Source organism: Anoplopoma fimbria, chromosome 24 (genome assembly GCF_027596085.1).
Source record: "Anoplopoma fimbria isolate UVic2021 breed Golden Eagle Sablefish chromosome 24, Afim_UVic_2022, whole genome shotgun sequence".
NCBI lineage: Eukaryota > Metazoa > Chordata > Actinopteri > Perciformes > Anoplopomatidae > Anoplopoma > Anoplopoma fimbria.
Window position 1 is genome coordinate 16,345,810 of NC_072472.1, and position 26,402 is coordinate 16,372,211.

Genomic DNA, 26,402 nt, shown 5'->3' on the forward strand with positions numbered 1-26,402 from the left:
GCATTTACTCTGAAACGGCAGAAAGGGCAATGTATTGGAAACAGAGGGTTGCTGGTTCAAGTCCCTTTATGGACTGGTAGCTGGAGACGTGCCAGTCTGCCAAATGAGCAAGGCAGGGAGCTCCAATTGTTCTCCTCTGACTCTATATTGTAGCCGCCACTGCCCCTAATATTAGGATGGGATAATAGAAAGCTAAATTTCACTGTGTGCTGTGCTGTACAATCTGTGACAATAAAAGCTGGTTTATGATTACAGGAAACCGACTGTGTATTTCACTGGCTCTGTTGTAGGTTTGGAAACTTTTTTTAAACTTTTTGTGGATTATGAACTGGATTATGGTATTGTCCTGCACATCAATCCATTATTCTAAGTCTCCATTAACATACATATCTCTTTAAAATACATGGGACAGGGTTTCAATGAGAAAACAATAGAAAGAGTTTAAAACATAAAGTCCCATTCCAAAGGCTTTACGTACTGCCGTTTGTCTGCCTAGCTGATGGTTGTTCTCTAAAATCTTCATATGGTGTCAAGTTATTCATGAGTTATTCATATTCGTGACAAACCTTTAAACATGCAAACATTGTTTCCCCAAGTGTTCAATCTCAGGTTATAGAACTTTCTCAACTTCCTCTCACATTGGTCAAACTACTTTTCTGTCACCCATATCTTCGATCTGATGAAACATGCATCACATTTTGTTATTGTTACTACATGATGAAGGCAACAAGTTCTGCTGAGTTATTATATCCATCTTCCGTAACAGCTTATCCAGTTAAGGGTCGCGGGGGTGCTGGAGCCGATCCCAGCTGTCAATGGGCGAAGGTCGCCAGCCTATCACAGGGCAGACATATATAGACAGACAACCACTCACGCTCACATTCACACCTACGGGCAATTTCAAAGTCATCAATTAACCTAACCTGCATGTCTTTGGACTGTGGGAGGAAGCCGGAGAACCCGGAGAGAACCCACGCTGACACAGGGAGAACATGCAAACTCCACACAGAAGGTTGTCCAGCCCGGGAATTGAACCCGGGCCCCTCTTGCTGTGAGGCGACAGTGCTAACCACTACACCACCGTGCAGCCCCTGAGTTATTGTATGATATTTCCAAATCAGGCAATGCAATATTGATGCTACATGGTTGTCCAGTGCAAGAATGGTGTTCATTTAGTGTGGCATGGCTCAGACCATAGAATTAGCAGGTTTTGAGAGAATAACTATTGTGATTAAATATGAAACAAAACCTAAAATTCTTCGCGATTAAAGACTTGATGTTGCTCCATTGGAATTGCGGCATGATTATAAGCCACATTATGCCACTACTTATTACAGTGTTATGGCTAAATGGAATGTAACTAAGAAAAGCCTGGTGCATGTACGTCAAAAAAAAAAAGAGTAGATATGTGAGATTTTTATGGCACCTTGACACGGAATTGAGGAGCCGGCACGGAAATAGCTGAAGTGGATAGTGGAATGTTTTGTTCTGTTCTGCTCACAACATGATGAAATAATAATTCACTTTGGTTGTCATGGTGACTTTAAAAAAAGCAACAATTAGCAGAAAATCAACCTCGCACCCTTTAATTATCTTGTCCTCCTTTTCTTTCCCTCGAACAGTTTTCCCACTTGACCATTCATCCGAAAATATTAAAAAGACTTTGCATCTGCAGAAATGAACAGTCCTCTTTCAACATATTACCTTATTTTCTTCTGGTACACCATCCTGATGTAATGACCTATCCCTCTTATCAGTACTCTCCCTTTCCTGCCCTATCCGGTTTTTATTTCAGCTACAATCCAGTCATCTCTTTATATCCGTCACCATAACAACCACAAATGTTCTGACAGATTTGCTGGCACTGCAGTGAGAGGTGAAGCCTCAGAGGGAGAGAAGGAGTGCGAGAGAGAGAGACAGAGAGTGAGAGAGAGAGAGAGAGAGAGAGAGAGAGAGAGAGAGAGAGAGAGAGAGAGAGAGAGAGAGACATCCACCCACCCAAAAACCTTGCACCAATAAATGTACACTATGTTCCCAGATCATGTGAGATGCTTGATTTCCAATACAACCTTGCAATCCTCTCCTGACTCATACATTAATTTGCGTGTGTCTAACATCACGGCCAGCCCTGCCGTTCAGATCGCACTGTAGTGCAAGTTATGCAGCAGACACCATCATCACAAACAAACTAGCCAGTTCAGGTTAAGCTACTGTTCTAAAACAATCTACATTTCAGTGGTTATGTTCAGAGTCAGTCAAAGAGACAATATAAAAAAACATAAACTGATGTCTTTCCTCACCATTAAATCATCAGTGTTGTAACTACTTACATGTACTGTGCTGAAAATTAGAAACTACAAGGAGGAGCATGTGGTGCAGCAGCCCCTCGGCTGTTACGCAGGGGTCTGATCTGAGCTCAGCTGCGGTTATGTCCACAGCCCCACAGGAGCCATGCCTTCTTTAGTGTTCAGTGGAGGCAGCAGGTTCTCCTCACACAGGAACTTCAGGGGATAGTGGACCAGCAGCCCTCGGACGGCCTTTAGCTCCTCTCTGGCCTGCTCAGGGTCCGTGTCGCAGAGGCGTTCTTCGCTGGCGTACTCCTTCAGCTGTCGCATGTTGTGGACACTGTTGTGGGGCAGGCATTTAAAGACCTGTTGTAGACCAGCCAACGAGAACAAAAGAGGGGTTAAGAAAAATGAAACTACACAAAGTGATTGTTACTGGATAAAAAGATCATGATTTATGATACACCGTCACTTATATAATTGATACCTTGTCGTAAATGGTGGCATTCAGTTTAGCAGGTGCATTCCAGCCCAATAAGAAGAATTCATCGCTGATCGGATCATCAATGTTTATACTGGGGTCTGAAGAAGCTCCAACAAGAACACTGGTGGGGAAAATAAATACATAACGGCCAAACGTTCAGCAAGCACAGAGGATTCAAACATCACAACCGTTCCTATGATTTCACCATATCATTTCAAGCTCTTAAGTGAGAATGAAATTACATAGGTTTGCCATAAGCTTCTCAGTAAAAACAAACTAAGCTAGTCTCAATGTTTTCCATGATAGACAGATAGGTGATGGACTCCCTTAGAGTTAGTCACCATTCATGGTCATGCATTTCATGAGTTACATATCTCGTCCTGACCTGAAGCACTCTTTACGCAGAGCGAGGGTGAGGGGTCCTGCCTGGTACTCCTGCCCTCCCATGACGGAAAGGACCCGATCTTCATCTTCCACAAACACTGCCACCTCACTGTCTCTGTTGCCCAGCATGCTGCGGTCATTGATGTTGGCCGATCCTGGAACACATGTGGAAAGTACGAGTATTAACAATCTGTCATTTCAGAGGCGTCGCTCGTCAAACCATATTTAACGGATGAAGCAACTCTCAAAATGAAATAACTTTATATCGGAAATATTCTTCACAATGAGTCCAGGTTTCTCCTGTTTGGTAAGGTGTCATCAGTATATTTGTTGTTCAGAAATGGATTTGAACTTGAATGTAACAGGTTTATATTGTACATATGAAATTAAATCTGTGAGTGCAGAACTCAAAGCTGACTAATCACATAGTATGTGGAAGAAATTAATCTTAGCAAACAAACCGCTTTAAGAGTTTTGATTTATGTTCAACAGTTTCAGTTTCAAGTGCTTTAAAGTTACAGTGCTTAAGATTTAAGACCTGGCCATAATTAATTTGGTCCCAAACACATTGCATTTCTTGTGGTCCCTCAAAATATAGGCCAACCCATGCTTAACGGCTTTAATGTGAATATGTAGTAGAAGTACCTTAATGCAAATTTAGGAGAGTGAACAGTAAACAATGAGGCTGAATAAGATACAATTACAAAAAGAAACGCAGGATTACATGCATACATTGTTTCCTGTGAATTCGGCGTGTGTGTGTGTATGTGAAGGCTTTGAACCCAGCACAGGAATGGAGGGCTCCGCCACTAACAATGAAAACCACTATACAGTAATGAAATGAAAAGAGATTAATGACAGAATCTCAAAAGAGGATCCCTATTATTTGTGCAGCTTTTCGATATCCATACTGTACACTTGATCTTGCTTTCCCTCGGCAACTGTTCCTTTGTTCACCTAACTTAAGGAGCTTATACTTGTAAATATTAAATGTCATTGTCTGTATTGTTCATTTTTATACATAAATGTCCATCTATTTGTCCGTTTGCACATTTTGTATTCTATCATTGTTAACTGTGTTAATAAACTACAGCTAAAACTCATAGAATTAAAATACAATGTAGTTTAATACCTCAATGATGACTCAAGGTCAAAATAAAAAAACCTGTCTTTGAATGAGTTTGCATCAGTGGTGACGCACCAATGATATAGCAGCGGTCATCAGCAATCAGGGTCTTGCTGTGAACATAGATGAGCTCCGTGACAAGCGACTGGGAGAGCTGGGAATGTTTTCTCAGGCCGCAGAGTGTGATGTACTCCGCCCACAGCTCCTTAACTGCGGGGCAAACCAGAATCACATTAATCACAAGAGATAATGCAAAACAATAGAAATGTATTAAGAAACTCACATAGACTCTTAAAATGGATGTGAAAAGAAGAAAGAGTCAAGGATGAAAATGACTGGTGGACAGATACCTAGTACCAGTAGCTTCAGTTTAAAGGAGCAACACAAAGAAAAAGAAAGAAACATGTTAGAGAGGAAACAGGTGGTTTATTTGTGATGTCAGGTGGATTTTTGTGTGGAAATGAGAGCAGATAAGTGACAGAAAACTCACCTTCACTAAGTCTTGAGAGAATGGAGTGCTCCCCTCGGCACATGGTCCTAGGAGATTAATTCTTCATTAAAATGACTTAATAAACACATCATAGGAGAATATAATTCAATAAATTATAAGAGATTATAACACAATCATCTTGCAGGGTTATTTCAAGTTGCACTTTTTGATTGATAGAAACCCAGCCTTGTGCTAAAACTTTGAACTATAACTACTAATTAAATAGCATAATAATTGTATTATCTTATCCACTTTTATTTAAAAAGTAACGGGAGAAACAGATACTTTTTACTTTTGTGATACACAAAAGCCAAAAGAATGGAATAATATACCAATTCAATTTTAGCAAAATTCTCAACTTTGCATCTTGTTCATAAATTATAACAGGCGGAAAGGGCTCTCACCTGTAAGTGAAGTGCAGAATAGCTTGGATGGCATTTCCACCTCCTGAATTGATGTCTCCCTCAAATCCAGGAAGCAAAGGAACCACCACAAACACCCTGTACTTCTTCTGCTCTCTGCAGGAGGACACAATGTCAACAAGTGCACAATTTAAACATTACTACCAGAGGACTTTACCTTTCACTCATATTTTTAATCTATGTTGTGATTTGTTGGGCAAATGTGCTTTGTTTAACATGTTTAAATTCCACTATGAGCTTCATGAAAAACAGTTTAGCCTTGTGAATCTGTCTAGAGCAATCAAACCAAACCTGTGTGCACGCAGGATACGTTTCACAATTGCATCACCGATCCCATTATAGATGGTCTTCCCATCATCGGCACAGCTGATGAAGAACTGGTTCTGAGGGCAGAGAAAAGGCAGATGGTGGCTCGGTATGAGGTGAGGGCTAACACAGGTAGGTAGCTGGCATGGACAGGGCCGAGCCGTGATTATTTTCAGACACATGAGAACTCATCATTAGACACACATTGGCTACAGAATCTCTCAGTGACATATAAAATGAAAGAGTCAAATCTAATGTAAGTAAATAAGAATCACATGCTGAAACATCAGAAATAAAGGGAGGCCAATCTGTATATACAAATAGATGCATTTCTATACAAAACAGAACTCAATCTTAAGTGTTAATGTATGCTATGATTTTAAAGCATCAGTCTGTTTAATGCTCAGATGTGGAACAGATCGTTAGAAAGCATTGATAGAGACATAAACATCGTATTTGTCTGTAACTGAAGCGTTCCTGCTTTACCTCGATGTAGATGTAGTGCTCGCTGTTCTCGATGGTGTGGATGTAGGCGTTGAGGATCGAGCTCTCACTGATTCCAGTAGACCAGCGGTCGGCAGAGCGCAACACCTGAAGAGGAGACAAGTCAGTCCATGAGACACTTCTTTCACATCATAACAACTTCCTGTCACCAAATCAACTGTAACATCCAAGTTTAGCTCAAGACCGGGACAGAAGAAGAACAAAGAACTTAAGCATTACTACAGTATTTCTTTCTATTAAAAGCTTCAGCTGTTTCATAGACGCGTAACAAATCAGAAACCTGAAACTGCTGCTATCAGTTTTTGTAGTAATTTAAGCTAGCGGTGATTTACCAAGCTTTTGCCTTGCATCAACTTCTTCTTAACCTATATTATTGTGGGGACACTTTATAAGCTCTACAGCTTTAACACATAATGGGAGATCTGAGTACCTGAAACCTTAATACGGGACTAACTAAACCTGATAGTGCAGCTATTGCATAATAGGGAGCAAGGGTTACTATTACAGGCCACCGCCCACTATAGAAAAAAGTACACACAGCAAAAGATCTTATTACCCAACACTCAGTCAGTCAGTATGGAGTGAGAAGGAAAGCCTCTGCCGTGTCTGTTGTGTTGCTGATGCTGGAGTTTCTCATGACCTGGACCACATTTCCCATGAAGCCCATTTCAAATGAAATGCTTCCACTTCTCTCCCCCTCCCTTTCTTTGGCAGTACATTTGTTTTCTCTGGCTTTACTGAACAGGATAAACATGTTGGAAGTGATTTTCTTCCACAGGCTTTACTCTTGTTCCACCATCTGCCATCCCAAAAGAACTCTGAATACTTAAGCTGCACTTCAAAAGGCAGACCAGTGTTTCTTTGTTGTACTGTAAAGACATCAATTTGATTTCCTGCTAGCTCCGACTCGGTGTCGCACAGAGTAAAATTCCTTTGGTCCAGTAATTACATTTCACTAGATTCCCAACATAACATGTAGATGACCTGCAGCATGGTTTCTTTTATAAATTTAAAATATGAGAGTTTACGGTGAATTTCTGGGTGGGAAGTTGTCCTAATGAAGGGCATCTTTTAAGCTTGTTTGAGATTGAAATCCGTTTTTCATATGTACACTAAACCATACTTTAAATACTTGTTGTTGTTGTTTTCTGTGTTGTCATCATAGTGTATAGGGACTGGGTCTTTGGTGTTAAAATACCTGCACTTTGGCCTTGCTGGATCCGGGCACCGTGAACGAGAGCGAGTCAGCAGTGCAGTGAGACTTGGGAAGAAGGTAAGGATAGAACTGGTCCTTGTACTTGTTTTTGAAGATCTAGAGAAGACAAAACAAATGAATTAAAGCAAGATTTTTGACCTCCCTGCTGATCGTGTTTCCTACAGAAGCCTTGCTTAAAACAAATGTTAGATTCACTTTATTTTACTACTACTTACGAGTCATATTGTTGTAATGGCTAATAAACCCAATAGTTTAGCGTTGCATAATAAAGTAGAACGATTTCTACAGGTCCACGGCAACAAAAGTCTCAAATTGCTTTAGCTCTATGTGACGGCTTTTAAGTAATAATACAAAAATAAGTGCTTTGATAGTTGCAGTATAATATGCATTAAAGCAAACTGAAGCTTATACAGTGGGTACGGAAAGTATTCAGACCCCTTTAAATTTTTCACTCTGTTTCATTGCAGCCATTTGCTAAAATCGAAAAAGTTCATTTTTTTTCGCATTAATGTACACTCAGCAACCCATCTTGACAGAAAAAAACAGAAATGTAGAAATTTTTGCAAATTTATTAAAAAAGAAAAACTGAAATATCACATGGTCATAAGTATTCAGACCCTTTGCTCAGTATTGAGTAGAAGCACCCTTTTGAGCTAGTACAGCCATGAGTCTTCTTGGGAATGACGCAACAAGTTTCTCACACCTGGATTTGGGGATCCTCTGCCATTCTTCCTTGCAGATCCTCTCCAGTTCTGTCAGGTTGGATGGTGAACGTTGGTGGACAGCCATTTTCAGGTCTCTCCAGAGATGCTCAATTGGGTTTAGGTCAGGGCTCTGGCTGGGCCAGTCAAGAATGGTCACAGACTTGTTCCGAAGCCACTCCTTTGTTATTTTAGCTGTGTGCTTCGGGTCATTGTCTTGTTGGAAGGTGAACCTTCGGCCCAGTCTGAGGTCCTGAGCACTCTGGAGGAGGTTTTCTTCCGGGATATCTCTGTACTTGGCCGCATTCATCTTTCCTTCAATTGCAACCAGTCATCCTGTCCCTGCAGCTGAAAAACACCCCCATAGCATGATGCTGCCACCACCATGTTTCACTGTTGGGATTGTATTGGGCAGGTGATGAGCAGTGCCTGGTTTTCTCCACACATACCGCTTAGAATTAACGCCAAAAAGTTCAATCTTGGTCTCATCAGACCAGAGAATCTTATTTCTCATAGTTTGGGAGTCCTCCATGTGTTTTTTGGCAAACTCTATGCGGGCTGCAGTGATAGTTGACTTTGTGGAACTTTCTCCCATCTCCCTACTGCATCTCTGGAGCTCAGCCACAGTGATCTTTGGGTTCTTCTTTACCTCTCTCACCAAGGCTCTTCTCCCACTATTGCTCAGTTTGGCTGGATGGCCAGGTCTAGGAAGAGTTCTGGTCATTCCATACTTCTTCCATTTAAGGATTATGGAGGCCACTGTGCTCTTAGGAACCTTGAGTGCTGCAGAAATTCTTTTGTAACCTTGGCCAGATCTGTGCCTTGCCACAATTCTGTCTCTGAGCTCCTTGGGCAGTTCCTTCGACCTCATGATTCTCATTTGTTCTGACATGCACTGTGAGCTGTAAGGTCTTATATAGACAGGTGTGTGCCTTTCCTAATCAAGTCCAATCAGTTTAATTAAACACAACTGGACTCCAATGAAGGAGTAGAACCATCTCAAGGAGGATCAGAAGAAATGGACAGCATGTGAGTTAAATATGAGTGTCACAGCAAAGGGTCTGAATACTTATGACCATGTGATATTTCAGTTTTTCTTTTTTAATAAATTTGCAAAAATTTCTACATTTCTGTTTTTTTCTGTCAAGATGGGTTGCTGAGTGTACATTAATGCGAAAAAAAATGAACTTTTTCGATTTTAGCAAATGGCTGCAATGAAACAAAGAGTGAAAAATTTAAAGGGGTCTGAATACTTTCCGTACCCACTGTATATGTGACTCATTTGTACGGCTGAAGATGTTTCAGTCCAGTAAAATGACAGTAATATGCCGGAATGTCGACATAAAAACCCGGGTAGCTTTAAAATGACAGAATATTTGCTTTCAGTCGGACCTTGGTGAAGTTCCAGCGCTGGATGAAGTGGCGGGCTACATCTCTTGCAGCGCTGCCATGAACAGCTGAAGACAGATCACGCCACGGCATGCGGGGAACCTGAGTACGGTCGATGTTATCTGAAAAAATACAAAAAAGCAAAAATCTTTCCTATCAGTGTGTTTGCATGTGTGTGATGCTGAGGAAGATCTAGAGATTTAGACAGAATACCTTCAAATGGTCTGTCCAGTTGGACCCAGTCTTTCCTGATAAAGTTGCTGTAGTCTTTGCCAAGCCACAGTTTATTGTTTCCAGTCAGGTCGCCAGGGTCTAGGTCTGCTTGCTTATCTGGTTCCGATTGTTTTGGACCATCAGACGCACCATTATCCTAGTTAGCAGAGACGTTTGTTAGTGTCTACAGGGATTAAGACACTTTGAAGCACACAGGTTCATGAACTAATGTTAACACATTCATGCTTCATCAGTTTCTTACTACTGTATCGCCCTCGGGCTCCTCGGTCACAGTGTTGGCCGTCTCTGTCACACCCAGGTCAGTCAGCCGGTACTGGCTGTCATCCCACCTCCCAAACGCCAGGTCGATCCCCCCCACGAAGGCTACCGTTTGGTCAATGGACACGGTCTTTTCGTGGTGAGCCCACATGAACACCACAGAGGACACATCAGGATGTCGCATTACCTGACGGATATATTTAAAATGATGTTAAGACATAAGATGAGGCCTCTGGTAATTTTGTGTATCAAATTAAATGGGGAAGTGACAGACCTTGATGTTTGGGTGCATGTTCATAAGAGTCCTCTTGCTGTGCTCACTATTGATGCCAAGGGCCATCTCCATCTCTTTGTACAGCAGAACACACACTTTGACTCCTTGTTCCTGCAGGAAGGAGTTCAGAGGGGCAAGGCCATTTGAAAAATGTATCCGCACGGGTAATGTGAAATTTGAAAATGATTTAACTGTTATGGAGAAGAAGAACAAAGACAGAGAGAATTCTTACTGCTTTGCGTTTGAGTATCTCATCCAGGCGCCAGTAGTTATTAGTGGCTGGTCTCTTAAGGTACACTTCAGGGCTGAGCCTGAAAGAAAGACATTTACATTATTGGCATTAGAAATAAACTTCACATGTAGCTAAAACATTTAAATGTTCACAACATGGTAAAATGAAGCCTCTTCATTAGCAAATCCAGATCTTGCTTAGACTTACCACCAATCTGTGATGAAGATTTCCTCCTTGGCTTGTTCCAGAGCATCAGCCAGGTCTGCAAGGTAGCCACTTCCATTCACATACCTTCAAACAATATCCATGAGCCATAAAGTTTAGCAAATGAGGATGAAATGTGAAAACAGATAGTTCTAAATCTCCGGTAGAATATGTATCTGACCATTTAGTGAGCGTGTTCTCCCGTGGCGGAGCAAACCCCTCGAAGCGTTGCACTTTGAGAAAGTCGCAACTTTCTGCCAGCCGGTTGATTTCATGACTCCACCAATGAGTCTGTCTGTAGCTGCTGCATCTGATGATAAGACTCCTGAATAAAAGCAAAATGAAATGCATCACAAACACAACATAACCGCAGGTATAAATACATGCAGTATGCTGGAGCTCTCAGTATGTCGGCAAACAAATAGCTGACCTACCGAGTGAAGTTCTCAATGCAGACTCCATATCTGGTGTCTGTGTAAGCACGGCCCACTTTCACCTTGAACTCCGGGTCAAACAGCAACACAAAGTTGATCCTGCCGTTGTCTCGGTTCATGTACATCAGGAAGGAGTCTTTCACCACCAGCCAGCGGCGGGACCAGCGGAAACAGAACTGATGATGGCCGATGCAGTTCAGGCCTTGGATCCGGTGACCCCCCGACCTCTTGAAGATGGGTCCCTCCCTGAGACAAGTTGACCCAATTAATCTCTATCACGCACTTGGTCATTAAACCCACTTTTCCTTGTGCCTCACACACACTCAGTAAGTTTGCTTACAAGCCCTTGGGTCCGAGGTCATTGACGAAGGAGAGAGCGCCGACAGAGAGGAATTCCATCTGAAAAAAAGTAGATGTGAAATTGGCATCGAGCTGCATTACATCCACTCTGTATGTGTGTATGCGTGTCTTTGTTTTAAAGCTTTTACCATGCTGTGATCGTTCCTACAAAATGCATTCTCCAGCAGACCATTCAGGTACTCCTCAAGGTATTTCTGCAATAGAAAAGCAGGTAAATAAAAGTATGTTATACATTTTTGAAATGCAACTTGAAACACGCAACAGTTAGACAAAGTGTCAAAGACTTGTAGAAGTGAGTCAGTGGGATTTCCTGAAACTGTATGAATTTTATGAATCGCAATGGTTTTTGTTGCATGATATTTATAATACAGTAAAATTTGATTAAATAAATACAATTAATTTATATTGTATTAAAATTAAAAATCTATTTTTCAAAGAAGTGGCAGTCTTAAAAACTATTATATATACTGTATATATGATATTTCCTATAAATAAAATATATTATATAGATCAGCCTGAATAAGGACTCTTCAAAGGCCAACAAAGCAGTAGTAATATATACAGTAGCTAATATAGAACACCAATCTCCTTCTTTGAATAAAATACATTTTAAAACCTTACCACAACAGCAATTATGTGTGTACTCAAAGGGGTTTTTATGTTCTGTGTAAACTATTCATGTATCTGATTAGTTTGTTTGATACCATTTTGCTGGAGGTCCTCCTGGTCCGTTCAGTCCCGTGGAGGCTGGGCATTTCCTCTGACATGGCTCTCAGCTGCTGCCTGTCCTTTGCAAATCTTTGAGAGAAATTTGAATATTCAAAATACGCCTCAAGAAATCTGATGATAATACAACTTCATCACGAGCAGCACACCACACAGATTTCCATTGTAGGGTGAGAGGTGGATTTGCATGATTAAAACAAACATATTGGTGCACCGACCTTCCCAGAGGCAGCAAGTGAAGCATCATCTTGTGCTTGTAAAGGTCTCGATGCAGCTCCTGGAAGTGCTTGTACTTCCTCTTCACTGCCCAGTGGAAGTGGCCATGTGTTAGCTGCACCGTGTACAGGGTGCCTACATTTACCTTTGGGGACATTATTGAAATGATGTACATAAGCATAGTGGTATAGAATTGGGAAAATAAGGTTTGTTCTACGACATGTTGTGCTTCTCTAAATAATAAACCATTGCACATAATCTTTTGCTTTTTGAGGAAAAGGCCCACGTAGAAATATAGCATGAAAGTTCAAGAAGAAAAAAATGTCAGTGTGGATGTGCAATAGTTTTGCAGTGAGCTCCTGATGGTTAAATTAAGGGCACTATCTTCAGAAGCCCCAGCAATAAAACAAGGCATCCAAGAAACACCCACTTCCTCAGTAACCTTCAACACTACACTCATCTGATCTACCTGGTATTATTGCATCTACACTCAACACAAAGCAGACCACAGTGTAATTTCCCACCTAACTCTTTATCTGAACAACAGTAGGCTAATATAAAAGCTCAAAGTTCAATAACTCAGACAGAATATTTTATAACACATAATGTTTGTATGATAAGGTACAGTCGAGTTTAACAGGCTATTAAATTCAAATCAGATTGACATGGTAATAAAGAGTGAGTAATGAAAGTTAAATGTGTGTGCTTTACCTTCAAGTTTATTTTTAGCTTTCTATAAATACTAGCATCTTGTTAACAACCTCAAAAGAAAAATTGTTAATTATTTTCCACATGTGATTAAAAAACAGCTGTACCTTTGATCGAGTAGTGTACTTCTCTGTGTTGTCCACTCTGCATGTAATGGGTATACCAGGCATTAAGTAAGGGACACCCTCGTCTTTTATTTCAGGAAGATGATGCACCACAAGGAAAGGACGACCGTCTGCAATTTGAAAGTTTAGAACATTTTAATACAAATCTTCTGATGCAGCCATTAGAGATAACAGTTAAATGTATGAATAAAAAGGGACAGTTTATCTTACCACTGCTGGACATGAGGCCATCTAACTCATCTGGAGACAAACCCTCAATGTCATGAGTAAAGCGCCTTTGGGACAGTTTTTGGGCCGTCGAGCTTTGAACCGCCGGCTCAATCACATCTGGACTTGCCATCGTACTGATGTTGAAAGTGCCAGCTGCCCTGATACAAAAACAAAATAAAAAGGGAGTTTTATATTTACAGTTCAGAGTGTTTGCACCTTCCCAACGCTAAGCATACATCATGAGCACTACTGATAAAAAATGTGATGATATCGATCCACAGCTGCTAGAGATACAAGACACAAGCTTAACGTTCACAGCATTTCATCACCTAAAAAAATTAACAATTACAATTACAACATTGTAATGCCACAAACCGCATGTTTAAGGTTCTAGCTGCATTAATTACATTATTAAAAGGTCTTTATATCATAGTATATCTCATATTAATGGAAGGGATTCTGCGTATATGTTCTCTATACTGTACATAGCTTAATGTCTAATTATGGAAATTATTAAATTAATGGTGTTTATGCCAGTGTAGCTATAGTTAAAAGTGGGATGTTAACAACTTCCATCAAAGTTGAAATTATATTTACACTTTGTTAGAATGGCTATGTGTTAATATATATGGTGTGTTTAAAAATAAAAAATTGAAGTAATTTCAAAGTCTGCAAAGTCTGAAGCAATGTTTTTGTGAACCATGTGTCTGCAGTTGTCATTCGATTGAGGTAAAGTAGTGGAACTTTGGGTGGTATCAGTACTTTTACTGCTACCATTCATAGTATCAGTAGTTTGTAGCAGAAGTACATGAACTAAAAATAACATCAATAGATGAAGCGGCCACAGCAGCAGAGTAGTCATCGACACTGCGTCACACGAGAAGACTAGAACACAGCTACCAGAGGGAGAAAAAAAATGTGCGTGTGAACCCTTTTGTTTAGTGTGTGGGTAGATGTCTTTGAATGTTTCCTGGGCAACCAGGCAAAGGGGGAGGGAGGGTGTGTGTGTGTGTGAGAGAGAGACAGTTTGGGCATACAAATGAGGATGAAACATATACTCATAATACTAACACCAAAGGCTCCCAAAATTGACTGGAAAAAAAGCTAATTTCAATGTTCATCTCTAGTTTTGATTCTATGAGAAATAAAAACTGTTCCAACTATAGTTGTAGAGGACACATGCATTACTCTGTTGTCTTTTTGATTAACTGCAGCATTATCTCTGAACTTGATTTTTTCAGCTTCTACCAACATCTATTATTTTAACTTCAATATTAGTGGTCGAGTTTGGGATCAAGATATGTGTCACTTCACGGCACTATATAAAATAATAGAAAAGGTTTTCACTGAAGTACTTGCCACATTGTGTAACTTGGACTATACAGTATATCTTGTTTCCCATCTACACACTGAATGCAGGATAAACTATACAAAAAGCAGGTTAAGGCCGGTGTAATACTGAACAATGGCTGGGTACATCACCCGGACTCAAGACTGGCAATAGAAATAAGTCAGTGATAGTGATAGTGATAGCTGTGATAAAACATAAATTCTTCTTGCTGAAAATGTTTGTTCTTTACTTTAAAGGTTGCATACCATTTACTGACAAGGAGATGAAACAGCGTAATGATTTGTGCTTGATAAGAATCTCTTACGTAGGTTCTTTGTTATCTCAGCAGATGTTTTATGACTCATTAGGCTTATTAGGCTAGACTCAATTTACAACTACTGAACAACAATCTTATTAATTTCAATCATTTGCTGAAATTTCTTCTTTGTCATTTTTGCTGCAGAGATAATTCTGCACTATTATCATTCTTTTTTGTTGTTTCCACTAACAATATTAGATGTTGACATAATAATATTTAGCCAAATATTAGGTCTGTTGAGTACTACGAAGACGGTAAGTATAGCTTTTTTTTCCCTCTGATAAATCTTTACTCCCCGGTGAAAAGCTAATGTGTTAGTCTAGTGGTGACTTTTCAAGCTTTTCTTGTTTTTTGAGATTACCACTGCCTACCTGTGAAACACATCACACCCACGTAGAGTCCTCCACAACATGAACCAAATTTGCCAGAGGGGAGTGCTTTAACTGAGAGCCAAGCAACCTTTTACACACCAACTGTTCATATGAGCATAAAACTTTGTGTGTATCAATGGTGTTTGTTCTAGATAACAAATAAAAAGAATGTTGCCAGCAGCAGTGTCCGACAAGGCCATGAGAGATTTAAAGCACCTATGTGAAGGACTTGTCTTTGACAAACCAGCCCTACTGGGTCTGGTTATCAAAGCATCTCTGATAATACAGCTGACTTGAAACTTAAACTAACTAAAGTTACTAAGTTACAAAACAGGTTTATTTGACAATATGATTTTTTTCAACAGTTACCATGCCTGGACCTGCCACATATCTGGATATGATCTGAAAAAGGTATTACTCTGCTTGAAGAACAATATAATCCTAAATAATAAAATGTTTATAACTTAAAGAAATTGCACCTCTGGCATAGTAAGTTTCCTTCTATCTGCATCTTCTTCGGGGCAACAAGGTAAATGCAGTTAAGTATTTGTTTAAGAAGGCGTATTATTGAATAAATGAGTTTGATCTTCATAAATGTTTATGGTCCCTATGGGGAAGTTGTGTTTTTTCTCATAATTAAACTGATCTTTTAGAAACCAGACAAGCACGTGGCCTTTAAAGTCATACTGAGACAACATGTATGTCACCAGACTCTGAAACACGCAACCAAATGACAGCATGTCATACATTCCTACATGACTAAAACAACACTGCTGACACAGTCAACTCGCTCATTGTGCTGGTTGTGCAGACACAACCCAAAATAAAGATTGTTTCCGACTGATTCAACTTCACTCTACAGTTTTAACCTGTTACAGAAAAACTTTCACAAGCTTTGTAACGTGGGTTCAATACACACTTTTGCCTCTTTTCTTTTAATTATGGATAAGTTTGCAGCCTGTGTGTGCTACTGTCTGATCAGCACACATACTGTTACATTTACACCAACATCTGTATGATCCACTTTCCTATTTTACAACACCGAGGCGACAGTGTGGCTGTACAGCCCTTTTTCAAGTCTTCGGATGTGAAGGTTGCTCAGACTTTAGAGGGTGAATTATCTGATTGCTGACTGGTGTCGTCTCCACCCATAACGTTGTTTCCTACAGCGACACATTCCACAAAGAAACTACATGTCAGTGTACAAAACTACGCCACTAACATCACCTGGTGAAAAGTGAGGACAGTAGGTTATTCACACATCACACTGACAACAGCTAGAGGATGGGTATCCGTGTGTCTCGGTGGAGTCAAATCTGCAGCTGGACTTAACCCTAACCCATAAAACTGCAAACGATGCAACGGCTCAGTCAGAGGAGTGTCTAATATCCGTCTAATCAGGCCTACAGAGATACTTACTTTCAGTTCAGATACCTCCGCGACTCAGCACACACAGCTACTCCACGCACGGGCTTAAAAACACACCATGTAAACCTACATACAGGCTAAAAGTAAGGTTTGGCCGTTTTGACGCCTGTGTTTTGTTTTTTTTCCCTCAGAGGAGAATTCATTCGTATTCCCCGTGTGTGATGCACTCACTAGTCCCTCCCACAGGGTGTCCAGTGGGACAGAGTATGGAGGATAAAAAAAAAAAGTTGGACTAAAGGACAAGACGAGTCCCGACAGGCCGCCATCAGTGGGAACAGTAGGGGGGAAACGCACACACCTGAATACACACACAGGAATGCAGGTAGATGTGGAGGAGGAGGAGGAGGAGGAGGAGGGGGGTCCAATGAAACTACATGATAACGTTACTTATCTGTGTTCGACGTGAATCACGGAATATATCACGAGATTTCCGGTGAGCCTTTTCAAAATGAAAAGCTTGCGAGCAAATATCCGACAAAATGTTGCCTAAAGACCAAACTCCCGTTGAATGTGTGGTTTCAGAAGCAGCTTTGTATTGTGTGGGTGGCGGTAGGGTTAACTTTACGGACTATATGCAAATATAAGGACCGACACAACCTTTAGAAGCTTTTAGCGTTAAAGAAAGGTGGACTCACCGGAAGTAGTAACTATTTACATGTCGTGCCAGCTAGCTTAGGTGGAACATTCCCACAACATGTAGAAGAAAAGCTCTTCTGGGAAATCATATTATAATTTCAACGTTTAACACTTATAGTTATTATGTATTCATCCGCACACGTGAAGCTTAATGCTACTGTTTTAAACTACATCACCACGTGCAGACAGGAGAAGCAGACTGATAACTACTCTGTGAAGAATGTAATGACATGCAAACTGAGTTTACTCTGGACAGTGATTTGCTTGTCACTAAACAATCACTGAAAATTCAAATCAGTTCCCAACAGAGCCTTATCAAGGCTGTTGATTAAATTAAAGTCTGAACTCTTTGATTCCACTAGTACTACTAATCTCTTAATATCCTCCCAAAGGTCACTCACATGTTTCCACTTATGTTGTTACATTTGTTTTTGTGGTGTTTCCCCACTTATTGAACTTGTCGACCTGTAAGCTCAATGAGATGATACATAGGCCTACATATAAACAGACTTATTGTTTAGTGGAAAACTTTGACTGAGGTGGACTGGTAAAATAAATTATAGGATAACATAAAGTACTTACAAGATATAAGCAAAACATTGTGATAGTTTCAGACTCTTCTTGGCTGTTACTGGGAGAATTTCTAATTTGGTGTAATACATGTTAACACCACATGGGAGTGTGAAACCAGACTGGTAACTGAAAAACACCCGCAGACATACACAAAGCTTATTTAACCACAATGCTTCTGTGACTGCCAATTATCATTTCTCTCTTTTCTGAGGGGTTTTCAAACAGCTTAAACTTTGCAATAAATTGATTAAGCAAGTCACGATGCACAAAATAAAACGTTTATTTAAAAAAACATGGCACAATGAATCTAGACAATGTCCCTCAAAGTCTTCTACCCCAACAAGACTTTCTAATAAATAAATCATAGTAAGAAGAATAAGGCTTTGATTCATTCAGAGTTTGCTGGCTCAAGTTACATGTACAGGTTCTCCACATATAAGACATAGCACATGCAGGGAAACTTCTCCAGACTTTATCAGATATGTTTTGCAGTGTGATACATGGACGATTCTTAAAAGCCCATGAAAGAGTGACAACTTTAGCACATCACATGTAAATAAAATCAGTTAATCAGTTAAAGAACCATCTTTATTACTATCTATGAATCCAGTTATACAAAGTGTTTATGGATCCATGCAATACTGTACATACTGCCGTCATAGTTGTAGTAGTTTAAACACACCTCTGACCTGAAGTCTGAACTTGCTTTGACCTAGTCTTTTATACCACAAAACAAATATTAGTTGTACTTGGTAATGATGATGATTTAAAATATCACTATTTCTAACTACACCGTTTCCACCCATTTAATGTATGCATCCAAACAACTTACACTAAAATGAAGAACTTGGTTCTAACTAAGTTGCAAGTTTGAATGAAAACCCTCAGCTATCTGAAAAGTGTTCACAAAGATAATTCTGAGCTGTGAACATGAACACAGACAGATTTGTTCTTAAATCTCTGTTATTCAAGTCTGCTAACTTAACCCTGAATCTGAGCCTGGGACTCAATGACCAAGATCGCTCAGCCTTATAGATAGCATGAGGCACAATGACCCTTGGAGAGGTTTAATCAGAGCAATAGGGTATTTTTTGTTTTGTTTTTTAACTTGGAACATATTTTTTGCTTTGCCCCGGAAACGGAAATTCAGGTGCCCGGTTGAAGTGTCCTGTTAAGAAGATCCACACTGTGCCAATGATGAAGAGAAGAATGGCGGCCCAGAAACACACCTTGTCGATCATCTTCCCAATCAGTACCCAGCTTTCAATTTCCTGTATTTGGAAGTCAAGCCAATAATGATTAAAGAACTAAGATAACTAGCCTAAAACAATTATAGATAGGAAAACATGAAACCAGTTAAAACATTCACAAAAATAAATTGAAATCGCACCAATGTTGGCTAAAAGTTTAAAGTGACACTCACAGATCCAATGTTATTTTGTTGTCTCGTACTCTCAGCAATGAAGTTGCAGGCATCCACACATTGCTTGATCTCGGGTGCAGCTTGGGCCAAACTCTTATACAGGTTGGCTGTGCTACTGACATCCATATTATCCACTAGGGGGGAAGGAGACACTGAGAGTCAGACAATTGTATGCCATAGCATTACAAAAGCCAGATACAAGCAACTTTGATGGGGATGAGGCAAAAATAACTAAAAACAATACAGTTGTAATAAACAAATAAATGGCTAATATAAGGATATGAATAAATGTGGTACAAACTACACAGAAACAACCTTTGTATTGTGATATTTATACAAAAAAACAATGTGTTCAGAAATCAGACTTGGACTAGATGGCTGGTTAGATTTAAGAGCTGGGTCATAGGTTTATAAATAGCCATCTTACCGATGGATCGTGTGAGACCATGTCTCTCTCTTTGTTTGTCAAACATCATTTCACTGCGAGGTTGTTTCAGCACATATTCCTCCGCTCTCTGCATGAGGCCAAAGGAGCTGCGCCGCCGCTCCCTCACTCCGTTCACCTCGGTTGTCACCTCACTGTCATCCACCAGTGGAGGCATGCCCAGGAAGCGAGGTACCATTTCCAGGAACACCTGAGGGAGGCAAAGAAGAAAAACAGAAGTAAGTTCACACAAATTATCTCTTCAATAGACAAATTTAACTAAATTCTGCATGGAATATACTTACATGTTTGATGGTATTTGACATGGTATGAGTGCTGGGGCTACGCAGGGAGAAGTTCAGCACCACAATTTGATTGGTAGCAATGAGAGTAGTGACAGACATCACAAAGATCAGGTACCTGAGGGAGACAAAGAGAAGATCTGTGTTGGAGACTCAAACTGTATGGATTAAAGAAAAATAAAAAAAGAGATAAGATAAGATAATCCTTTATTAGTCCCGCAGCGGGGAAATTTGCAGGCTTACAGCAGCATAGAGTAAGGCCCAGCAGAGGTCAGCAGAGAACACACACAGACTCACTTGCCGATGAGAGGGACCGAGAGAGAAGTCTCAGGGATCTTCTGGGCAATAAGAAAGAGGAAGACAGTCTGAGCCAGCAAGACGGAGATGGACACAGTCAACTTTTGTCCCCCGGCTGTGGAGGAGACAACAGAGACTTAGGAGACAGAGGAACAGAGCGAATAGAAAAAAACACACCAGCTTTGGGATCCAATTATCTCAGTACATTCTCTGTGCTCAGGCACTTTATTATAGCAGCAAATAATTCTATGTAGCATATTTATAAAGGCCTTTTATATACAGCAGTTATGATATAACACAATAGCATCTGGCTTCAGTTAGGGGTAGGGATAAATCATTACACTGAAAACAAATCTGCATAGGCATACCAGTGTTCACTTCAGACTTTTTCTGACAACATACTTCCTTACTATACTTACTCTGATTTATTGCTTATATAAAACATTCAATAAAAAAACAACCTTTAAATTCTGGTCTTTTTTATTATAGTCAGATTTAGAGTAAGTAATGAATTATTATTTTGTTTTAAATCCAAATTATAAAAAATTATGAGACTTGATATTTTTATAACATTCTTGTAATATCGCCCCATCTGAAACAATAATAATCTAACAGCTCTAGGGAATTAGACAACGGCTTTACTGACCTTGTGCAGGTAGGAAGTAGGCCAGCACCACCAACGAGGAGATGAGGGAGCATGGCAGGATGATGTTGATGACGTAGAAGAGGGGCTTCCTTTGGATGACCAGATTGAACAGGATCTCCTGATACTCCAGGTCGTCTGGGGAGTACCGTGTGTTGATCATCTTCCTGGCTGGACGATGGACTATGGCCCACTCGCCGTTTTCTGAGGGGTGAAGACACAATGAGCCGGAGAGGAATTGTGTGCTTTGGAAATTGGAGTATTGAATGTGGATGCACTGTACCTGTGAAAGCCTCGGGGTCAATGTCCACCCACTCAATAGTCTCTGATTCTACCACAGCCAGGATGAGGTCCACTTCATTGGCACTGTACGTCTGGGATCTAGGGGTCGTGGCAGTGAGGATAGAACAGAACAGGAAATGGTTGTTACCTGGATGTAATTCCAGTTCTATGAGCATGTTAGTAGCCCTCTAATGGGTTTGGCTATTTGTTTAACCCATGTAGGCGCCATGTACGAAATAAAACTAACTAACAAATCAGCAGTTATATATTCTATATATATTGGAATGATATAATTGTCCCTCACCTGAATGCTAGCGTGCAGTTTTGATAATCAAATGGGAAGTAGGTGATTTCAATGGCACAAGTGCTGCGATAGATAGCAGGAGGCAGCCAGTACATCCAACCATCGCTGCTGATCAACACATTGGCGTAGTAAGCCACATCAAACTTGCCATCAATGCTGCAGAGATTGAGGTTAAAGAACAGAAAGAGCTTGACACCAGACTAGATTATGTATGATGACAATAAAAAGGAAAAAATGCACAACGTCACTCCTCTTTGTAACTGCCTTACTTGTTCTCCAGGACAATGTCAGGGAGCCAAACAGTCTTGCATGGAACACGAATAATATTGATGCCAAAATAGCGAGATTCGTTCCAGGAGAGGCGATAATCAGTCCATTGCTGTAGATGACATTTTAGAGAAAGGTCACCAGTGACTTTAAAAACGAGACAAAACTGAGGGCTGAATAAATGAGCAGGACAGAATGCCCAATACAAAATTACTCCCAAAAGTTTTGCCAGGATGTTTTGTACGAACAACACAACAAACATAAGTATGAAGAGAGGGAAAACTCACAATCTCAATCCACACATTGGTCGTAAGCGTTTCCTCCTTTTCATTCTGTGGTATAAGTGAAGAAGCAGTGTGAATACATGAGCTGTAGATGTAGATCATGCCATGCTAAGTTAATACCCCAGTGACCCAACAGCCAGTATTCTGCTCTGGCCAAAGTGCTTATTGTCCTGTGGGAATAATGGTTAACTACTTTCTCAGAATTGTATACATTTGCTGTTTGGAGATGTTGCAGCCAGGCTTTGTTGCAACGAGAGCCTGCTCTCACCAGGGAGATGAGGTTAGTGAGGGTCAGCTTGATCTGAATATCCAACTTGTCTTCAGGTGAAACCACTGGGCGAATATTCTTGTTGTAGCCTGTGAACAAGTCGCTGATCAGCTTGGACTCCTCATTACACTGCACTGTATGAAAACAAAGATGAGAAAAATGGAGTGAGTTAACGTACATATGTGATGGAATTATGTCTGATAAATATTTCTCGACGGGAGGGGATGAGAAACATCTTGGAGAGTAATAAGTCTGAAAGCTAAACTAAGTTTGGGTCAGTTTATTTAAATGTGTAAATCTGTATTCTCAATTATTAAGACTGACATCCTGTGATCATAAATATTTTTATTACCTTCCAATCTTGTGAATAGTTGATTGGATAGTTGCTTTAACATAATTAAAAGAAAAATGCTCTTGGCAAATGCAAAATACGTTTTTTGTTTGTACTTAGAAACACCTTTACTGTATGTTTAAACATGTAAAATAAAAATAAAAACCATTATGGGCACAAACGTTTTAAACCGACTTGACATCATGTGATATCATGTGTATGAAGAGTCTAGAGACTAGTAAACCTGCTCAGAACAGCACTTAAAGGCAACAATGCCATCTCTTTGTACTTCTCCGCTACACTAAATTTCAGTATAAACTTGAAGAGAGACTAAGGCAGAGGTTATTTCCGACGCATTGCCTCTTCCCTCCCAGCTGTCACTATCCGTAGCTCAGATTACACAGCAGCTGGGAAACTCTAAACTAGGACACTTTTAAGTCACCCGCGGGTCATCTACAATAATCATCAATTCCATCATTAAGCAAAGATGCGACACATACTACAAATCAGTAAAGATGTCGTCCCCAGTGATCGATTCATTCCCAGGTCTGCCTGGTCCAATCAGGAGCAAACATGTCACATTGTTCTGAGCTGTAATTGTAACTTTACCGTGGGACAATCTGTGTAGTGGGCGGTGTGATGACACTGTGGAGAGTTCTCACTCTCCAAGGGTTTGCCAGTTGTTAATGATTAACTATTGTTAAATATAACTCATAACAAAAATTGTAATTCCTGTTCATCAAAATCCAGCAGCACTGAAGCTTCCCTTTTGGCCATTATCCATTTGAATGTGTAAACAGATCCATACTTCCTCCACTTTCAACACGGAGGAAAACTTATCTAACAACAATCCCTAATAGGAAGATTTTAAGAGTTGCATACAAAGTAATAAAGACCTTAAAATGGTCTTTGAAATGTAGACAGAATGTTGAAAGCCCTGCCTACTACAAAAAACTATGAAAAATCACTGCAATGCTCAGATGTCTGTGACAGGTACGTATAGACTGATCGCATGACAGCCTTCTTACTGTATCTGCTTTGGTGTTGCTACAATGTATTTATAATAATTCAGAAGAATAGCTCTCAATGATTTAAGTATATTATAGGAGAACAGGCTTGTAATGATGGACAGCTGCAAAGACTATTACAACAGCACTGCAGCCTGAATGCAGTCTAGTTGTATGGGAATGTACATTTTTATGAAACAGGGTTGCACTCTACAATGGTAGAGTGACAAATATACAATATGTGATGTACTTCTAAATTAAGTTCAGTCAGCCAAATAACACTGATCAGGGATTATGTATTTTTGAATACGTCAGAAGCATAAAGTTCACATTAGGCCAAAAACAAACTGGAGAGGGATGATGGGAAAGCTACATAGCCTGCATGTGACCACCGACGGGACGCAGGGCTGATCAAAATGGTCAAATGGATTGGACACTCAGAACTTTGTCAGATAAAATCACTAGCTGTGAGTGAGAAAATATATGTGATGTACCTGAGTTCACCCTTTAATGTGACCAGAGCGCACAACACACAACGGGTCAGAACAACGTGGCCAGACAGGTAAACATTACATCACTGTTTGTCTGGGGTAAAGGCAAGCCAAACTCACCCTAGTTGACCGTGTGCCATGTCCAATGCACACTCATATTCATGAAAACATTTTGAACATAAGGAGCAAAGACAATTCCATTTAATCTAGCAAGAAGAAAAACATGTTTGTCCATCTTCCAGTTAGCGTTCCTTCAAGGAGTTCAGCATCTCAGGCCTGTTAGCAGTCAGATGCTTTCCAGTCCACTAAATATCACTGTCTGATCATCACAACTCAGTGAGGACTGAAAGAGAAGAGTTTATTCCCAATATCAGAACTACTATCACAACTTGATTGAGTTATTTAATATCAAGATTATAAGTACAGCTGTTGCTCAAAGTGACCAATAAAGCTGATAATTATTATGATTAATTATAAGTGTACAAAGATCAAATGGCTGATAACAGCCTCATCTCAAGTTTTGCATTTGACAGTTATAATGTCAATTTCCTAAGTAAATCGCAACGGCAATGTGTGTATAAGTAAGGGTGTACAAAGCTTGTCTTGGACAGTGTCTGCATTGTTCCTCCTGGACGGCCTGAATCTTATTTCCAATGCCTTCCAGAGGTCTACATTTCAGGGTCTCTGTTGTCACTGAGGAATGTTTAGACTACTCCAGTGACCTCTGCCAAGAAGACGGACAGGAGGATTTGTCCACAGCTGTCGAGAGCAACTCATCATACCTTCTCCCTCCTGAGTGGCCAAATGGATTTGTAGAATCATATGTTTTCAAAGTTCCATCACATGGAGGCTCTCACTTCTGCTTCCACTGCGGACCTTTGTTACCTTCCTGTTGCAGAACCTCATCTGTGTCGAGCAGAACAGCTTTACACACTCCAGTACGGCTGCTCTCACGACAAGACACAGACGACGCTCTGCCTTACCTGATACTTTGTTTGTGCTCATCCTATAAACTGCATTGACTTTACTTAAAGTAATACATAATCATGGGACAGGGTTATGAAACAGAGGATCCCTGAGGACAGCGCACTAAGTATATACAAGAAGAGATACAACCAAAACATTTTATATCCGGTTACCTTGTATGCCAAATTTCAAGCAAGTTTACAAATCAAGTGCATGGTGTTGTGCACTGATGTCCACAAAAAGCCAGCTTATGTCTACTCTACAGCAGTATGTAAAATATTATATATTATATATTAACTCTATGTATGCTTGCAGATAAGCCATCAACAGAAGGGAAATTACAAAATAGGCAAAATCTGTATAATCTGCACAAATTCAAGGATTATGAGTATGTGCAGAAGTTTTAACAAGATTTCCGAGGGTCTAAAGTATGGCACTTTTTCTCTGGCATGCAAATATATGTAGCTAGAGTTTAAGAGCTGGTTGTCTCTCTAAACACTGATCATCAGACCTTTTGCGTTGAGAAGGCAGCCAGCCAGTCGATGAGGATGTGCCAAAAAGTTTCACACTGCGCCACTTACCCTGCACCATTAAAGTCCCGAGAACAGTTACGACTCCAAAAAATATCCAAAACCTGTTGGCTGCCATCATGTTCCAAGACCACCCCAGTGCACGGACCTGCACTATATCTAAATATTAAGTTTGAGTGAGAGAGAGTAAAGACGGAGAGGAAGAGCCCTAAATCCCTCAACCAAGCGCCCTGCATGTCGCCCTGCCCGGCTGTTGCTATCCATGGCTCAGATTTCACAGCAGCTGGGAAGCACTAAACCAGGACTTCAAGTCACACTGCGGTCACCCACAATAATCATCGTCATGGTCATTAGACAACAACTATCTGAGGTGATGCCAGATATTTAAAGCATTTATTTGACAAAATGAAGGCAATAGTTAGATTTTATGCTGTTTAACTCCAATATGATAAATCTCCAATATCCCTGTAATAGTCCTATAAATGGTTTATGATTATAATAGTTCTAGTTTGATATGTGTAATAGATTGTAGGATGACTATGATTGGACTATGATATTGGGAAAAAACCACAATGGCACGTTTTCATAGTGATGCAGACTTTGCGTATTTGTCCTACATTTGTGTGAAACTAGTGTCT

The 26,402-nt window shown here is 40.2% G+C and overlaps 2 protein-coding genes across 2 annotated transcripts; both read right to left on the reverse strand.

Moving 5' to 3' along the window:
- Nucleotides 1-147: 147 nt before the first annotated feature.
- pld2 (phospholipase D2) lies at nucleotides 148-16,831 on the reverse strand. The gene is made up of 24 exons (XM_054625559.1): nucleotides 16,728-16,831; nucleotides 13,289-13,446; nucleotides 13,061-13,188; nucleotides 12,248-12,390; nucleotides 12,008-12,101; nucleotides 11,432-11,497; nucleotides 11,284-11,342; nucleotides 10,944-11,189; nucleotides 10,691-10,834; nucleotides 10,513-10,596; nucleotides 10,306-10,384; nucleotides 10,074-10,184; nucleotides 9,783-9,986; nucleotides 9,521-9,677; nucleotides 9,311-9,429; nucleotides 7,200-7,313; nucleotides 5,984-6,088; nucleotides 5,483-5,574; nucleotides 5,174-5,287; nucleotides 4,770-4,816; nucleotides 4,355-4,489; nucleotides 3,155-3,308; nucleotides 2,773-2,890; nucleotides 148-2,651 (listed from the first exon to the last, which is right to left on the reverse strand). Exons 2-24 carry the CDS (start codon nucleotides 13,416-13,418, stop codon nucleotides 2,427-2,429), a joined length of 2,868 nt encoding a protein of 955 aa, XP_054481534.1. The 5' UTR covers nucleotides 13,419-13,446; nucleotides 16,728-16,831; the 3' UTR covers nucleotides 148-2,426.
- A 1,415-nt stretch (nucleotides 16,832-18,246) lies between these two features.
- chrne (cholinergic receptor, nicotinic, epsilon) lies at nucleotides 18,247-25,273 on the reverse strand. Its single transcript, XM_054626402.1, has 12 exons — nucleotides 25,126-25,273; nucleotides 22,440-22,573; nucleotides 22,175-22,219; nucleotides 21,890-21,999; nucleotides 21,621-21,776; nucleotides 21,318-21,415; nucleotides 21,038-21,238; nucleotides 20,392-20,506; nucleotides 20,098-20,212; nucleotides 19,796-20,003; nucleotides 19,369-19,502; nucleotides 18,247-19,216 (listed from the first exon to the last, which is right to left on the reverse strand). Exons 1-12 carry the CDS (start codon nucleotides 25,271-25,273, stop codon nucleotides 19,049-19,051), a joined length of 1,632 nt encoding a protein of 543 aa, XP_054482377.1. The 3' UTR covers nucleotides 18,247-19,048.
- Nucleotides 25,274-26,402: the final 1,129 nt, after the last annotated feature.

Bases quoted from the DNA above. Each gene is read 5' to 3' on its own strand.
- pld2 (XM_054625559.1), bottom strand. From the start codon at position 13,418: ATGGCAAGTCCAGATGTGATTGAGCCGGCGGTTCAAAGCTCGACGGCC. The intron at 12,391-13,060 runs GTACAGCTGTTT...ATGTCCCCAAAG, and splicing joins AGTACACTACTCGATCAAAG to GTAAATGTAGGCACCCTGTA. The intron at 4,490-4,769 runs GTGAGTTTTCTG...TTTGCCCCGCAG, and splicing joins TCTCTCAAGACTTAGTGAAG to TTAAGGAGCTGTGGGCGGAG.
- chrne (XM_054626402.1), bottom strand. From the start codon at position 25,273: ATGAGCACAAACAAAGTATCAGGTAAGGCAGAGCGTCGTCTGTGTCTT. The intron at 21,777-21,889 runs GTAAGGCAGTTA...CAATCTCTGCAG, and splicing joins GACATTGTCCTGGAGAACAA to CATTGATGGCAAGTTTGATG. The intron at 19,503-19,795 runs GTAAGATGGCTA...CTTCCCCCCTAG, and splicing joins TGGTCTCACACGATCCATCG to TGGATAATATGGATGTCAGT.